Here is a 16,595-nt window from a genome sequence, read left to right on the forward strand (position 1 = left end):
AAATTGCACTCACTGAGTGTCTAAATAGGCATTTTATGTTAACGATTTTCTAGTCAACCCCAAACATACTCATGAACTACATTAAATTCAAGAAAATCTTCTAAGTTGTTGATCACAATACCAGAGCCAGCCAAGTTAGAAATAAAATAATTGCTGCTATAGAAATGGCCTTTTTAAAATTATTATTTTTTATACTTGCATTTAAAAATCCATTACTTATTAAACAAAAAATGACTTAAAATATATATTTCAAGTCTCAACTGGAAAGAATGTATACCATTTCATTTGAAAAATAAGGAATAGTTTCTACAAATATATGCAAGACCTCTATATGAGTTGCAAATGTGTCATCAAAACCTTCACATTTTAGTATTTTTATTTTTTTTGGTGCTGGGGATTCAACTCAGTGCCCTCACATGAGCTAAGTATGCACTCTACCACTGAGCTATACCCCTAACGCCACATTTTAGCATTTTAAAGGGAGATTTTTGCTGCATTATATGATTAAAGATAGTACTTTTACATGTAAAAATAATTTGCACTGAAAAACTCAAGCATAAGTCTGATACTTTATCAAAATAAGATCAAAACAAGCAATAAAAAATAGCAAAAGTTGTTACAAAAAATAGCAATTCCTATTTAAATTCCTGTTTATGCAGATTAAAAATGTTTTTCAATTAACTATATCACACAGATTGCAGCATACTTTAAGATTTAATATGGAAAGGTAACGTGGGGTATTTGAAATTCAAGCTGCACTTACCAAAATAGTTTTAACCTGAGTCTTTGATGTCTTCAGAAATTCATTTTATAATAATGTATGCTAGTTATTTTTTGGTAGTATAGTTCAAGGGTAGTTTTCTTTAAATTTCTCAATACTGTTTATCCTAAGTATTTGTGTAAAGTTAGAAATATTTACTACATTTCTGGATTTTCTTAACACATAAGAGTGTATGAACTGAAAAGCTGTTACTTTTTCTTGCTATACAAGTATATGAAGATGTTTTCTTAGTTCAAAGTGCCTTAGATTTAATATTATTTTCACATGTTGAGTTATTTTAGAACAAAAGTAAAAAGTCAAAAGATTATCATAGATACTTAACTATTCCCACAAAATAAATCAAACCCACTGAAGGAACTATACAAGTTCACTAAAGAATATCAGATTAATCATTTCCTCCTATAAATATTTTTTTATTTATTTTGTGTTTAGAAGTTGCAGTTTTAAGTACTATTAACAGAAAATACATAAAAGCTTCCTAACAAGTGAAAAAAATAATTATAAATGCTGGAAAAATTGGCCTCATTAACATATTTACAGACTTTTACTTAATACATACTCCTTTGGAAATTAATTATATGACATTTATACAAGCATTAACATCTCCAAATCACTCTGAGTAGTGAGTACTTCAATTCTTTACTGTCTATACCCAAAATTTAAAGTCACTTAGTTTCTGAAAGCAACAAGCAACAGTCTTCTGGTCAATCTGAGACACTGTTGACGTACTGTTCTGTTTTTTCACCTAAAGATGCTTCCGTTGAGGAACTGTCCTTAGGCTGTTTCTTCTCTTTGCTCTGACCTTCTTGTAGCTTCAGAATTATATTTCGGATTTCTTCTCTTTTTGTTCTCATTCTTGGGGGAGGAAACCAGTTCACTAAATTCATAGGTAGCTCAAAATTTAGTATGGGATTCTGAAAAGATTAAATGCCTTTTAGAAAATTATAATCAATAACATTTTAGCTTCAACCACAAAAATAGTCCAAAGTTGAAAACGAAAGTATCAACTGAAATTGATTTCCATGCATGTCTGAGCTTGTCCAGATGAACTCAACTACTATGTATAACCACAAAGAGCTAATAAAAACATTTTAAGCATTCATTATTCATACATGTATATTCAAATTCATATATATGTACTATAAGAAATTATATACATTATAAATTTATATCTAATAGAAATAAAAATAAAATGAATGATTTAAAAAAAAAATCAATATATATTTATTCATTACCTATCATATGCCAGGTGCTATGCTGCATACCAGAAATGTGCAGTGCTGGGGATTGAACCCAGGGCCTTGTGCTTATGAGGCAAGCACTCTACCAACTAAGCTATACTCCCAGCCCCCTGTGTATAGATCTTATAATCTGGATTAGAGGCTGGCAAACTTCAACCATTAAGCCAAATTCTGCATTCCAGAAATAATAAACTTTTCTTTCTTTTTCTTTGGCAATGCTGGGGATCAAACATAGGGCCTCATGCATGACGGGCAAGTGTTCTTCCATTAAATGACACTCCTAGCCCATGTAATAGTTTTATTGGAATACAAACACGTAATCTCATTCATATATGGTGTGTGGATTTTTGCACAACGGTAGGACTGAGAGCAGCAACAGAGGTTGTATGGCTGAAGCCTAAAACACTTAACTTTCTTGTCCTTCATAAAAAGGTGTCAGCCCCAGACCAGACAAAGAATTCAACAATTAAAACAATGAATACAACAAGTATTATGACAAAAGTATAGAACACTATGAGGATAAAAATCTGAGAGCTAATACAATTCTAAGAGGAACTGATGTTTAAACTAAACCTAAAGAACAAGTAAACATTAACCAGTCAAGAAATGACAGGAGCAATGGGGAAGAGTATCACAGTAAGAAATATGTACTAAACCTTAGAGATAAGAAAGGACAAGATATAATATGAAAAACTGAATAACTTTCTGCTGGCTGATATATGGAATGCTAGAATGAAAATGGTCAGAAAATGAGGCTAGAAGCTTATATAGATCCTGGATCATAGGTCATTTGAAAGATACTGGTCTTTAACTTAACAGCAACAAGAAGACACTATAACGTTTAAGGCAGGAATGGAAAGGGGGAAAACACTCACTGTGAAAGAACCAAGGAGGCTGAGTGAAGCTCTGACAATCTTACAAATTTGTACCTTCTCTGAATGCTGTGCTTAGCTGTATCCTAAGCATTTCAGCTCTTTTACGGGAGCCTGGATGAAGATACTGGGTTATGAAACAATTTACTTGGAACAAAAAGTGAACATTTTTGCTTCTACAAAAAACACCAGCCATGTGTCTGGCTTTTTTTCTTAGTAATTAATTTTAGGGCACTCTTGAATTCAATAAAGCTATGGTTGGATAAGGTTGACTTGGGGTTGTCTTAGAGGTACGGAGGAGCCAGCAACAGCTGTAACAAACAAGGCCAGAGTCTCAGGGATGGAGGGAACCTCATAATAACTGACCTATGCCTCTCAAGCATAGGGGAATGGCTTCTGCCTGAGATGTGGCAGACCCTGGAAGCTGCGGGGGTTCCCTGAACTTTTCCTAGATGACAGTTCCCAGGGGAGAAAGCCCTTCACTGTGGCTGCTTTACAATGGTTGTATGAACCCTTTTGGTAAACTTAAGGGCATTATAAAATAGTACAGCCAGATATGGTGAATGCCTGTAATCCCAGCAGTTTGGGAGACTGAGGCAGGAGGATGGAGAGTTCAAAGCCAGCCTCAGCAAAACGCAAGGCACTAAGCAACTCAGTGAGACCCTGTCTCTAAATAAAATACAAAATAATAAGGCTGGGAGTGTGGCTCAGTGCTGAGTGCCCCTGAGTTCAATTTGAGGTACAAAAAAAAAAAAAAAAAAAAAAAAAGCCAGTACAGGCAGTGAGGGGGAGAAATTAGTAATAATAATAATATCATCATCATGGTGGCTAACTAAAAAACAAATTAAGAGGAAAAGTAACATGATTAGATTTGGGTTTTCGAAAAACAATTATGAAAAAGAGAAGGTAGGAAGAACAGGAAAATGAGAGAAGAATGGGAATATATACAGAAGCCTATGATAGTGTTGCTAGCATACGGGACTTGGAAAGTGGCAGCAGGGATAAGATAATATACAGGTTGACACTAAGAGACAGGATTTTATGGTTCATCCACTGGATAGTGGATCAAGAAGGGTCAAGATAACTAAAGAATATCTAAGGGAGACATATGTGCTACTATTACTCTGATGTCAAAGGAAAAGAGTGAAAAATGGTCAAATGTTAAGTGGTTATGAGAAGAACAATTTTAATATTAAGGGTAAAGATGATACTCGATTTTAGAGATTTGAGAAGTAGGAAATGAAGACAATGAATACAATTACTTTTCAAGGGCTGACATGCTGGTGCACGCTTGTAATCTTAGCAGTTCAGGAGGCTGAGACAGGAGGACAAGTTCCAAGCCAGCCTCAGCAAGTTAGTGAGACCCTGTTTCAAAATAAAAAATAAAAAGGGCTGTGGATGTGGTTCAGTGGTTAAGTACCCCTGGGTTTAATCCCTGGTATAAAACAAAACAAAACAAAACAAAAATTCTGTGAAGGAGAGAAAAGAGACAGTAGGAACTACAAGAGAGATTGGTCAAGGTAGAAAGAACCAGTAAACAGGATAGGCTGATCAGTGCTGGAATTGGGGTCTAACATATCTTGGAACTGGTGACCTGTATGTCTTAAAAGTTCTCCAATTAGTGCTGGGCCTGGTGGCACATTCCTAAAATTCCAGCAATTGAGGGAGGAAGATTCCAAGTTCGAGGTCAGCCTGGGCCACTTAAGGAGATTCAGTCTCAAAATTTAAATAGGGTTGGGAATGTAGCCCTACCTTGGTAGAGTACACCTAGCTTTGATTCCCAGTATTGCAAATACTTTTTGTTTGTTTGTTTGTTTGTTTTTGTGGTGCTAGGGATTGAACCCAGGGCCTTGTGCATGCAGGGCAAGCACTCTATCAATTGAGCTATATCCCTAGTCCACAAATAATTTTTTTAAAAAGTTTTCCAACTGATAAATTCTTCCTCCCTGGAATAAATTTTGAAATAACAGGAAAACAGTTCCTCACTGTGTTCATTATACAAAAATAAAGTCAAATACATGTTCATTATCAATTATGTCAGATCCAACAAACTGAAACTCACCTCAAAAAAGCTCTCTACATATTGTAATACATATACACCACAATCACTGAAGTTGTTTTGCTGTGGAACTTTTGGATTAGAGCCTTTCATAACATCTTTAGAAAAACTTCTTTTGCTTCCTTTTTTAACTTCCCATTCCACTTCTAAATACCTGCAATAATGCATGTATAATAAGAACATACACATATATAAATATATAAACTGCCTCATCTCTAACAAATACAAAACAAAGGGTGAGGTGCAATTTTGAACTTACTCTCTTAGAATTTTGACAACATTTGACCGAGAAGGGCCTCTGAGTGAGTCCATAAGTAAGATACAAGGTCTGCAGAGTAGAAATGGCCAAAAATTGAATACTTTACAATGTTACAAAAACACTGAAAGACCTATAGCATATTAACAATAAAATTTTAAAACTTCAAAATTCACTATTTGCCTCAGTAAAACTAGAAGAAAAATAAACCTTAGAGATCCAAGCAGCCTATTAGGTATTGATGGTTATAGTAAACATTCAGTTGTACACTATTAATTTAATTCTTGGTTATAAATATATTTCACTAAACTTTCATAGTTGATTCCTAATAATACTTTAAAACAAAACAATCGAAAATTTGAACACCCCCCCACTTTAAAAAAAAAGTGGGGCCATGTCAAAGAAGGAAAATAATTCCATATTTTAACTGAGATCTATTACAGATATTAAAGCAAATAATCATCACATAAAATTAATAATTTAGGGTGTGTGTGTGTGTGTGTGTGTGTGTGTGTTTTAAGGATTCCACTGCAGAACACTTAATTCTTCAAAAAACTTCTATTCTACACAGCTATGTTATAAATCCAAGGAAGTACGTGTAGTGCCAAAGGTCCTGAAATGAGTGAGGTCTAGGTTATTAGCTAAAATGTGTGTGTGTGGCAGGGGGATCTGGAGTAGACTCTTCTCTTTCTCTGTGTGCTAAGGATTAATGAAGAGGTTGGAAAAATGGGCAAATGGGATACTGAAATGATTACCCATTCTCCCCCTCCTTGATCCCTGGTAGCATGCCCCACTTTTCCTCAATGACCCTGATAGCACTTGTGAATTATAATTAAATATTTAAGAAAAAACGAAATAAAAATTATCATATAGCTTACAAGATACAGTTATTGCTTACTGTTTACAGATAGTAGGCTTTAAATGCCACTGTCCTATTTCTGAATTGCAATTGTCATCAGCAAGGAATCCATCATCACTGCTATCATCCTATAAGAGACAGCATGCTATTAGTACTTAAAATATGGATTTCAAATTAGGGATGCTCAACCTGTGTATATTGGGAAAAAATCTACAGTCATATGTTGTAAACAAAGTGACATCACAAAAAAATTTGTTTTTTTGGTTTTAGTATCATAAGCAAAAAGGAAAAAAAAAAAGGGTACCATATAAAGCAATCTTTACTGCTGTGTAAACAGTTTGTCCTAACAACTAAAGAAAGGTCAAAAAAGTAATGATCTGCTGTAGGACTCTTATGATTTTTAAATATAAGGTCCTATTTAACTCAAACTATAAAATATTCTAAAAAATATATACTATTCTTAATATTCACAATGTATATTAGAATTGACCTATGTTATGTCACTTAAATTATCTGCTCAAGACATATAAACATTAAATTAGATGAAAAATCACCAAAAAAGTGAAAAAAAAAATCATATTTCTATGCTCATATGCTACATAATTGAAAATTTAAACATTTTCCTGACTATCAAGTTAGACTACAAAGTATGATCCAATAATACTTTAAAAGAGGAAGGTGAGGAGGAACTGGTAGCTGGGCTATGGAGAGAGAAATAAAAACATTTGGTGGCACTTGGGATTGATTAAACCCAATGGCACACTACCACTGAACCATATCCCCAGCTTATCACTCTATCTACTTATTAATTCACATAGAGACAGGGTCTCACCAAGTTGCCAAGGCTGGCCTTCAACTGTGATCCTCCTGTCTTGGTCCCTGAGTTGCTGGTATTATTGGTGTGTGCCACCAAGCCCAGGTGGAAATTAATTTTATATTAAAACTTTCAGAGATAATGTTAGAGGCCAGCCCAGATCACAGTAGCTAAACAACAGCAGTGCTAATACATTTATCCTGGTAATCTCTGACTTGAAAACTAAATTTATGTTTTGAGGTATGACCCAAATTTCAAAAGCCATGGATGAGTTTTTACTGGTTGAAGGAACTGCTTATAAGACAGTAAAGAAAATCTTTAGATAAAAACAATAGAGTATTTTGCCAGACTTTAGGTTTTACCTGGTTATCCTGATCTTCTGAGAAGTCAATGAGTTCATCTTCAAGCATTTTACTACCTTCAGCTGATTCATCACCATAGCTTAGTCTGATTTTGCTTAAGCCATCTGTATCAACAGGAAACATATAATAAAACAGGTCATACCTATAGCTAAAATTAATGCTAGTAGTTAATCAGTGGTATAGTAGATAAGGATATAAAATTCATTTTGTAAGGTCACAAATAAAAAGTATTTAAATAAAAACCTGAATTGACATCTCAATTACTGAATTGTTTCTACTACTTAGACCCTGAAACTCATTAAAATTTAAAAGATACATATCAGTTATAGACTTAAATGTGCATATACTTAAATATATAATGTATGTATATGTAGATAAACATTGTTGTACTAGGTATCCCAGATATTTTAAACTCATAATGGAAATTAAAACAATCTGAAAATAATATAAATGCTCAATAACAAAAACCAGCAAATTTTAGAACACAAAATAATGTACAATTTTAAAATTTAAACTGAAAATATGAAAAATTATACAATAAAAATTTAAAAACTGATTTAAATTAAGTAAACAGGCTTGTTTTTAAGCAAATAATTAAAAAGGAAAATATAAAAATGATAATCATGTTAGTGTGGTAGTGTTATGGAAAAGTTCCCCAACTATGCATTTTCCTTCATGCCTGGTTACATCCATAGACTTTTCAAAACATCAAACCACACAATCTAATTGTAGGTGCTGGAGATGTATGTAGCTCAGTGGTAAAGCGCTTGCCTAGTGTACACAAGACCCTGGTTTCAATCTTCAGCCACAAAAAAAGTAATATGAATCACAGAAAAAAGCTTAAATGGCTACTTTTAATGGGTCCTTTCTGTTTCAAGAAAGTAAATCATTAAAAATAAATTCTTTTGCTGAAAGAAGCTTATTTACACAAAATGTTTCAAAGAAATGTAAGATTTATATGAAAGCAGTAAGGCCTGAGTCAGGGATTTTAATATCAAATATATCAATATTGTTTAATACAGAGCACATCATGTACAAAATTTATAAAGTATGACTTTTTGGTATTTTAGATAATATAAAGTTTATTTTGGTTGTTATTAAGTTGTAAGGGGTTAAAATATTAATATAAACATGTTGCAAAGGAAGCAAAATGAAATGTACTCCTGAAAAGACACACAAAAGCCTAAATACTATGATCAGAAGCATACTATTTACAATAACTATTCGGGCCCAATGATAAACTATTTTGTTATACAAACCATAATCTCTTCAACTTATCTTTTTCAAAGCTATATTTTCATGTTTGTTTAAAATTAAAACATCTTTATTTGAATAAAATTTGCCCAAACCTCTGGCAATAAAGAATTAGTTAGTTATTATTAATTGGGTTATTAACAGCAAGTCATACTTATCTAGAGGAACTGTGATCATATGAATATTTACCTTACAACAATTAAATTATATATACATATCAAAAAGAAAATGAATTAAATAATTCATTCAATTACCTCCATTATCAATGTCAATAAGCAAATGACCTGGAGTAAATAGTGGTAGCAACTCAGTTTTCCTTTTTTTTTTTTCCTTTGGGGGAGGGAATTGGGGGTTGAACCTAAGGGTGCTTAACCACTGAGCAACATTCCCAGCCCTTTTTTTCATATTTTTTTCTTTTGAGGGGGTCTCACTAAGTTGTCCAGGATCTTGCTAAGTTGCTGAGACTGAATTTGAACTTGCAATTCTACCTCAGCCTCCCCAGCCGCTGGGATTATAGGCGTGTAGACTCAATCAGTTTTTCTTTCAATAAATGTCAGTTCCTGAGAGTTTCTCATAGTGAGACCATTTGAAGATGCTTTTGATTCTCAAGTTTAAACATGTTTCATGCACCCTAGTAAGTTAACTATTGCGTATGGTGCTCACAGAAAAAATAGCAAGTGCTTTTCATACAGCTGACCTTAAAAACCTAATCTCTGGGATTAGATACAATTCCACTTAACATACTACTACTGCATTTTGTCTAACATTAGTCGTCAATATTGGTAACTATGTCTTTGATAGCTAAAATTATTTTAAAACTGTCTAAAATACATCATTTATATTCTGTTAGCTATGTTCTCAGATCAAATGGAATTTAATTATTTAGATATTAAAACGGTTCACAAAAAGTTTTATACGTTCTTTTTATACTAACTTCTAATACACCATCATTGTATACAGGACAAACTGTGTAAGCATCCTTTCTTAAGCATCCTGGTAAAGACACATCTAGAAAGAAATAATTTAATGTACTTTTGGGCCAATGATCCCTTGGAAACATCTAATGAAACCAAAAAATGCACAGACCCACTTGAGAGCACTATTTTCAAACTGTGGGACACTATCAACACTGGATTAAAGCAAACACTAAGAAAAAAATAGTAAAGGTGTTACTACAAACATAAAATGATACATTAATGTTCTGTGAAACATTTGTTTCACAGTCCTTCCATTGATGTAGTCCAGAGGAAGAGCAATCACCTAGAATATGTGAGGCCCTGGAGTCAATCCCCAGTACCACAAGAGAGAAAAACCAATAAATAAAAAACCTTGTACCCATAGATTTGGGTATACTTGGGGGAAGCAAGGAAATCTGTAACCAATTCTCCATGGATACCAGAGGATAACTGTATATTCACATATATATACAGCTATAACAATCAACACCCCTGCCCTGCTTTGCCTCTAGGGAACAAACCCAGGGCCTCAAGGCATGCAAGGCAGGCGCCCTATCACTGAACTACATGTGCAGGCGCCCTATCACTGAACTACATGTCCAGTACCCACAAACAATTTTAAAACCTAAAAAAGAAAAAAATCCAGAACCCAATAGCGATCATTTATCATTCCCCACATTTCTGCCCTTGACTACAAAGCAGTCACTGTACAAATTTTTGCTGTTCTGGAGATTTCAAACAAATGATAAGTTCCCCGCTCCCCTACCCTCAAGTATTAAAATACTGAAACTGAAAAATTATAGGCAGGTTCTTTGCCTACTTTTATTCTATTTCCTGTCTAATGAAATAGACTGGAAAATGAGCTAGAAAAGCATTTATCTGGCTGGCCACCAATGAACTTTCTTGCATGTTTGTTAAATTTTCCTTTTCTGCTTCTTATCTCTCAAAGGTAAACTACTCCAGGGCTAAAATCAACTTTACACAGCTTAGTATGCACACCAAACAAAAATATTCTTACAAGAGCTCAACAAAAGGTTTCTGACTCACAAAATAATACAAGCTGTTAGCAATACCAACAGTACATTTGGCACTCACAATTTTCAACATGTTACTTCTGAATCCACATAATTTCTTCTATGGCCTATATCACACAATTTTTTTCATCCAAGGAAAATGTATTAAATCTATTTATATTTTAAGAAATCTGTAAGGCACACACTACACCACATTATGGGTTTTATGGAACAGACTTACAAATCTTTTTAAAATTGACACATAATCCGTGTACATATTCTTGGGATTCTATACATTTTTGTAGTTCAGTAGTAGAGCACTTGCTCACATGCATAAGGCCTTTGGTTTATTCACCAGGACTGAAAAAAGATTTGCATTTATTTATGGGATACAATGTGATGTTTTGATAGAGATACTTTTTGTAGTGTTCAAATCAAGATATGAAATGGATTCTTGTCATTGTGCATTGGAAAGGAAATTATAACTGAAACTGACTCAAGCAGAAGAAAATTAATTTATTAGAGCTGAGGAGGAATAAAAAGGTAGAAGTTGGGACTGGAGTTGTAGCTCAGTGGAAGAGCACTTGCCTAACATGTTTGATCAAACTTGCCAGGTTTAATCCTCAGCCCTTAAACAAACAAATAAACAAAAGCAGATACTGGAGAGGTGTCCCTCTTCATATTTAAAATAGTAAAGAATGAGGAATGATGAATCAAGTTTCAATAGCTTAGAGGAGAAAGCTTTAATTTTTGCCTCTGGCCACTTAATTCACTAGTCTGCAAATTTGAGTATAATAAATGTATTTTACTTATAGATCTAGGACTGTACAACTACTATTTATTTTGAAATACAGTAAATTTTCTATGAAATAAAAATAAATACAAGTTCTAATAAATGGAAAATTAAAACCTTCAATAGGCCAACTATCCCTTATCCGAAATGTTTGGAACCAGAACTACTTTGGATATCAGTATTTTTTTTAGATTTTGAAATATATACATATACATAATGGGATATACTGGGGATGGGTCCCAACTTTAAACCCAAAATTCACTGATGTTTCATATACACCTTATACACACAGCCTGAAGGTAACTTTATACAACATTTAATGCATCTGCATTTTGACTGGAACTCATCACAATGTCAAATATACAAATTTTCCACTTGTGTAATGTTTCAGATTTTGGAGCCTTCAGATTTCAGACTGGGGATACTTAACCTGTACTATAATTTCAAAATTGCACTTATAGGGAAAAGGAAAGGAGAATGATTATAAAAAAAAAGCAAAGGGGGTTTTCTGGAGTGATGAAAAGGTTCTAAATGTTGGTTGTGGTAGTGATTATATCACACAGTTCAAGCTATACTGAAACAATGAGTGAATATTATTTTAAGTGTAATATATGTCAATAAACCTAATTTTTAAAAATGTGTGATTGTTAAGAAAAATTCCTATTCTGAATTCTTTCACTTGTCAAAATACAGAAATACATACCTGGATGATGCATAGAACTCAAAGATTCATTCTGTAGGCCATTCTCATTTTTAGTCCTATCAACTACTTTCTGGCATGCAGATTCTCCTTTATTAGATTCTTCATTTTCACTTGTAGTATGATTTATTTTTTTCACACTACATTTCACACTGCATATGTTTCTCCGATAACAAGGGTCACTTTCTTCCTGCCCAGCACTCGAATCAGTTACAGCTGGGCAATGTTTTTTGTTTAGCATCTTCTTAATTACAGGCTTGGCAGAAGAGTTTTGTGAACAACTGTCCATTTCACTGGCAGAAGGAGAAGAAATACAACTATCTTCTATAGTTGAACTTTTTTGTATGATTGCATTTTCATGGTAATGAGGATTAGGTTCATACTTTGGTTTTTCCAAACCAGGGAAACACACAACAGCCAAAAACCAGTGTGCACTGTAAAAAACAAATGAAACTACTAAATATGTTACCAGAAAAGTTTATTATATTTGGCAGTAAATATCAATTAAAATGATTTTTTTCTAAAGCTTTTGTGAACAAATTTAGTAATGATGCTAATTTTTTTCAATTTTCAAATCATTTATACCTATTTTCATGTGTTTGTATGATCAGTGAACAATACAATGTCTATTCAAAAATAACAATTTTTATTAAAATTATGTAGCCTGAAATCACTTTTAAACAATCCTCTGATCTGCTTCTTGTTTTCAGAATGAAAAATTCCTTCTTAAAAACATATCATGCCTGTTTTTATAGTAGGAAGGGCGAAATTTTGAAAATATGTATATGAGTAATCCTTTGTTTCACGCTATATTGAAATGTATCTATTTTAATCATTGTTACAAAATCTCAAACATTAGTAAAGAGTTCTAGCTATCAAAGTGTATGATCATGATGCCGGTGAATTCAAGTATCACAGCTCCCAACAGTAGCATACAGATTCTAAGTAAGAAACTGTACCTTCCTGGCTCATTTGTTAATTAAACTAACAAATTGTTTTGAGAAACTATTATCTAAGAGGGATAGGGATATGTGTTGGGATATAATGGACAGGGCATAGACAGATGTCAAAGAACTTATTAGATAGTATCTCTCACTTGGTAGGGTGTTCAATAAATTTTGCTGAATCAAAAAAATGAATATTTTCAATGGACAAAACTTATTCCACATTCTCATTCCTGCAAAATGTTAGATTATCCCAAGCTAGTACTAAGAAATAGCACTATCTCTTCATCTGACAGGATCCAGTAAAAAGGTCATAAAGATTTGTTTCATTATTGGTAAGGCAAATGCCAGATGGATGAATGCTCTTTTCCTGTTCTTAATTATTAATTCTCAGTATACAATGGACTTAGGTCAAGACTAAGGCAGTAGAAAGAACACACCAACTTTCTCATTTCGACCTAGGACACAGATGACTATAAGGCACATCTCAGTTTTAGAAATGTTAATGTGTGGAAAAATGTGTTAAAAATTGATGAATATGTTGTAACATGGTGTTCAATCTAACACCAATATTCTTAGCCTGTGTTTTTTTTTTTTTTTAATATTTCTTAACTTTGCCAACATGGATAAGCTTTGATTTTTCTGCTGTCTCTCCTAAAAAATAGGAGAAAAAAATTCTTTCTGGCTGAAAGGAGAAAGCTGAATCAGATGGTCACTTCTAACCTCAAAGAACCAAGGTTTTGCTTTTATGAACCATTTTATTTTTTAGCTAAAAAAAAAAAAATGTTTTTTGTCTACTAGTAACCGAACCAAGAAAGAGCATTTTACTCCTGAGCTACATTCCCAGCCACCACCATTCCCTTTACAAAAGTTTTGAGAGAGGGTCTCACTAAATTGCTGACTGTGGCCTTGATCTTGTCATCCTCTTGCCTTAGCCTCCCTAGTCACTGGAGTTATAGACAGGTACGTACCACTGCCCCCAGCTTATGAGCCATTTTAATTATAGCTATTTTAACCTTAAATTACCAGTGGCAAAGAGGCTGAACAAGACAATTTCACTTTCTTAAGATGAACTATATCCAAATATCAAATCTGTATTCCTTGGCAATAGTTGTAGCAGTTCTCAACAGTTATAACTTAAAAAAATAAGCATCATCAGAAAAATAAAATAGTTGACAAATATGTGATACCTCATCTAATATAATTAGTAAATATGTGTGGCTTTAATTTTTTGAAAAACAAAAAACAAGGACCTTGTGACTTATAGGCTTTTTCATCTGCAAATGGTACAGCCGTCTTATGGAATCCTTTAGTGGCCCTGCATCTTTACTCATTTTTCTCTCACCAGGAATACTAGAAGCACTGATAGTAGCTTTACTGATAGTAGTGACTAAGAGGGATATGCCTCTGTTCCTAAATAAAGTGTGCCTCAAACTGTACTTTTGTTTTAAATTTCTATAATACATTTCTCACAAATAACTTTCCTTTCTTACCTACTAGGCAGCTCATGTGTTACTTATATAATAAATTTAAAGAAAATTTATTTTGGAGAGAATGAAGAAATTAATGTTCAGTTAATTTTAAATTTTACTTAAGATTAAAACTTTAAAGATATATCTTTGGAGAAGTTGTGCCTTATAGCTAACTCATGTTCTGACCTACGTTATCCATCTTTGCTTGGGTTACCAAGTAGAGCACACACATAATTAAAACATTGTTTTGTCTTTTTGCGATGACAGGGACCTAACTCAGGGTCTTGCAGATGCTAGGCAAGTGCTCTACCATTAAGGTATACTTTAAGCCCCTAAAATACAATTTATTTTAATTAATTAATGAATTAATGTATTCATATTTTGGAGACATGGTCTCACTCTGTTGCCCAAGTTGGCCTTAAATTCCTGGGCTCTAGTAATCCTCCTACCTCAGTCTCTTTAAGTTGCTGGGAATATAGGTGTACAACTCTAAAACAGATTTTAAATAAGGAGTTTAGCTATACTATACAGTGAATCTGTTTTTCAAAGAAAGAAAAGGAAAACAAAGCATATTCAGAAGACAGATGGGCATAGCTAGACTTATTAAACATAAACAATCTCACAGGAAATCAATCTCACAGGATACTAATCTCAGGCAAGGTTACTTGAACCATGACATAAATGAGACAAAGTAGGGCCAAATTCTGTCTAAGCAGAGAACACTAGGTCACAGTGCAACCCACAAAACATCAAACATCTCCCTCTTTTAGTAATAAATGAATGCTACTTCATTACTCAAGAAAACTACCTCAGACTCTCCTCCAAATCACCAAACCAAAGCTCAAATTCTCTTATACGTCCTTTTAATGAGAGACCCCAGAGCCCATGGTGTATTTCTCCCAAGTTGTTTGACTACAGGTGAATTTCCAGTGGTCTTTGGCTTAAGGTCTTAAACAAAACAAAACAATAACCAAAAGAGAGGAGGGGGAAGGAAGGGAAAGAGCAAGAGAAATACATAAAACTCAGGCTGAGGCAGAAGGATTATATTCCAAGACCAGTCTGGGCAACTTAGGGAGATGTCTCAAAATAAAATTTTAAAAAGGGCTGGGGATGTAGTTTAGTGATAGAGCACTTACACAATACACAAGATTCTGGGTTCAACCCACAGTAACACACACACACACACACACACACACACAGACGCTTGTGCACGTACAACAAACAACTTTGGAAATCTTAATTGCATGAAAATTCTATTTTATATGTCAAGGCCTCTATGGTCAAGGGAGGAAAACAGGGATGATCATATGAAGTATTTATGCATCTCCATTTACTCAGAAAACCGATTCAAATAGCATGATTTTCAATTCGATCAAATGGCATAAATCCAACCACCTTCCTTTTGTGTTAAAAGCAAATGTGTTTTTCTAATAAATATTCAAATTCATCGATACGACTAAATTATCCTTTGGAAATAAAGTAACATTTTTTAGACCACAAGCATCATGGTTTTTCTTTTAAAGACTTTATTCTGCAGTGATCTATAAAACAAAATTAGAAAGATATCTAGTTGATTGTTTTACAAAATGCAGTACCTCAGATGATTCACTGGGAAGCTGCATTAAATTTTAAAAAACAGGCATATTAAATACCTATAATGAGCCTCAGAAATAGGTTTTAAAATGAACGAATGCTTTACCTTGTAAACACATGTTTAAAATTTACCATCACATTTACATAAAATTCTTACTCACGCTTCATTAAGGGGTACAAAAATAAAATCCTTCTCAAAAATATCTACATGCCGGGTCCATGTTTTTACTCTCCCATGCCGTTTTTGTTGTATTCTGTAAGAAAGATAAACTATAAGCTTCTGAATTGTCTCTAATGTTTCAGCTTATATGCAGTGATTTACTAATTATATAGATTCACAGATAATGGCTCCAACAATCATATAAGATAGTTTAAGAATCTGGGAAAAGAAAACAGAACATCTTAGATGAAATAATGAAGGCATGAAACTGCCCATCATTGAATATGGAGGAAAGATATATTTAATTCCTCTTGCTACAGCCTCAGGGCTCCAGTAATTCTCTTGCCTAGACTTCTCTACTACTGGTATTATGTAAATCTGGTACTAGCAACTATACTGTGAGGGGTAACTAAGGAGAATAAAGCAGGAAGTAGCATCATCTGACACTAGATGAAGCAGAATAGAT

General features: G+C 33.6%; 1 protein-coding gene across 12 annotated transcripts in view; it reads right to left on the minus strand.

The window, feature by feature from the left end:
• Positions 1–1,170: 1,170 nt before the first annotated feature.
• Positions 1,171–16,595, minus strand: part of SENP6 (SUMO specific peptidase 6) — a 102,379-nt gene continuing 86,954 nt past the window's right edge. For 8 of the 12 annotated variants that reach the window (XM_079147463.1, XM_079147460.1, XM_079147459.1 and 5 more), the window contains 7 exons: positions 16,131–16,223; positions 11,964–12,394; positions 7,245–7,348; positions 6,108–6,196; positions 5,213–5,281; positions 4,957–5,107; positions 1,171–1,695 (listed from right to left, as the gene is read on the minus strand). In XM_079147463.1, coding sequence (XP_079003589.1) covers positions 1,486–1,695; positions 4,957–5,107; positions 5,213–5,281; positions 6,108–6,196; positions 7,245–7,348; positions 11,964–12,394; positions 16,131–16,223 — 1,147 coding nt within the window. In that variant the 3' untranslated portion in view covers positions 1,171–1,485. Of the gene's footprint in view, positions 1,696–4,156; positions 4,260–4,956; positions 5,108–5,212; positions 5,282–6,107; positions 6,197–7,244; positions 7,349–11,963; positions 12,395–16,130; positions 16,224–16,595 lie in introns of those variants that run through there. The other 4 variants (XM_079147461.1, XR_013765125.1, XR_013765126.1 and 1 more) reach the window with 4 other exon arrangements.

The sequence above is a fragment of the Sciurus vulgaris genome (assembly GCF_902686455.1).
Source record: "Sciurus vulgaris genome assembly, chromosome: 7".
In the NCBI taxonomy this organism is placed as follows: domain Eukaryota; kingdom Metazoa; phylum Chordata; class Mammalia; order Rodentia; family Sciuridae; genus Sciurus; species Sciurus vulgaris.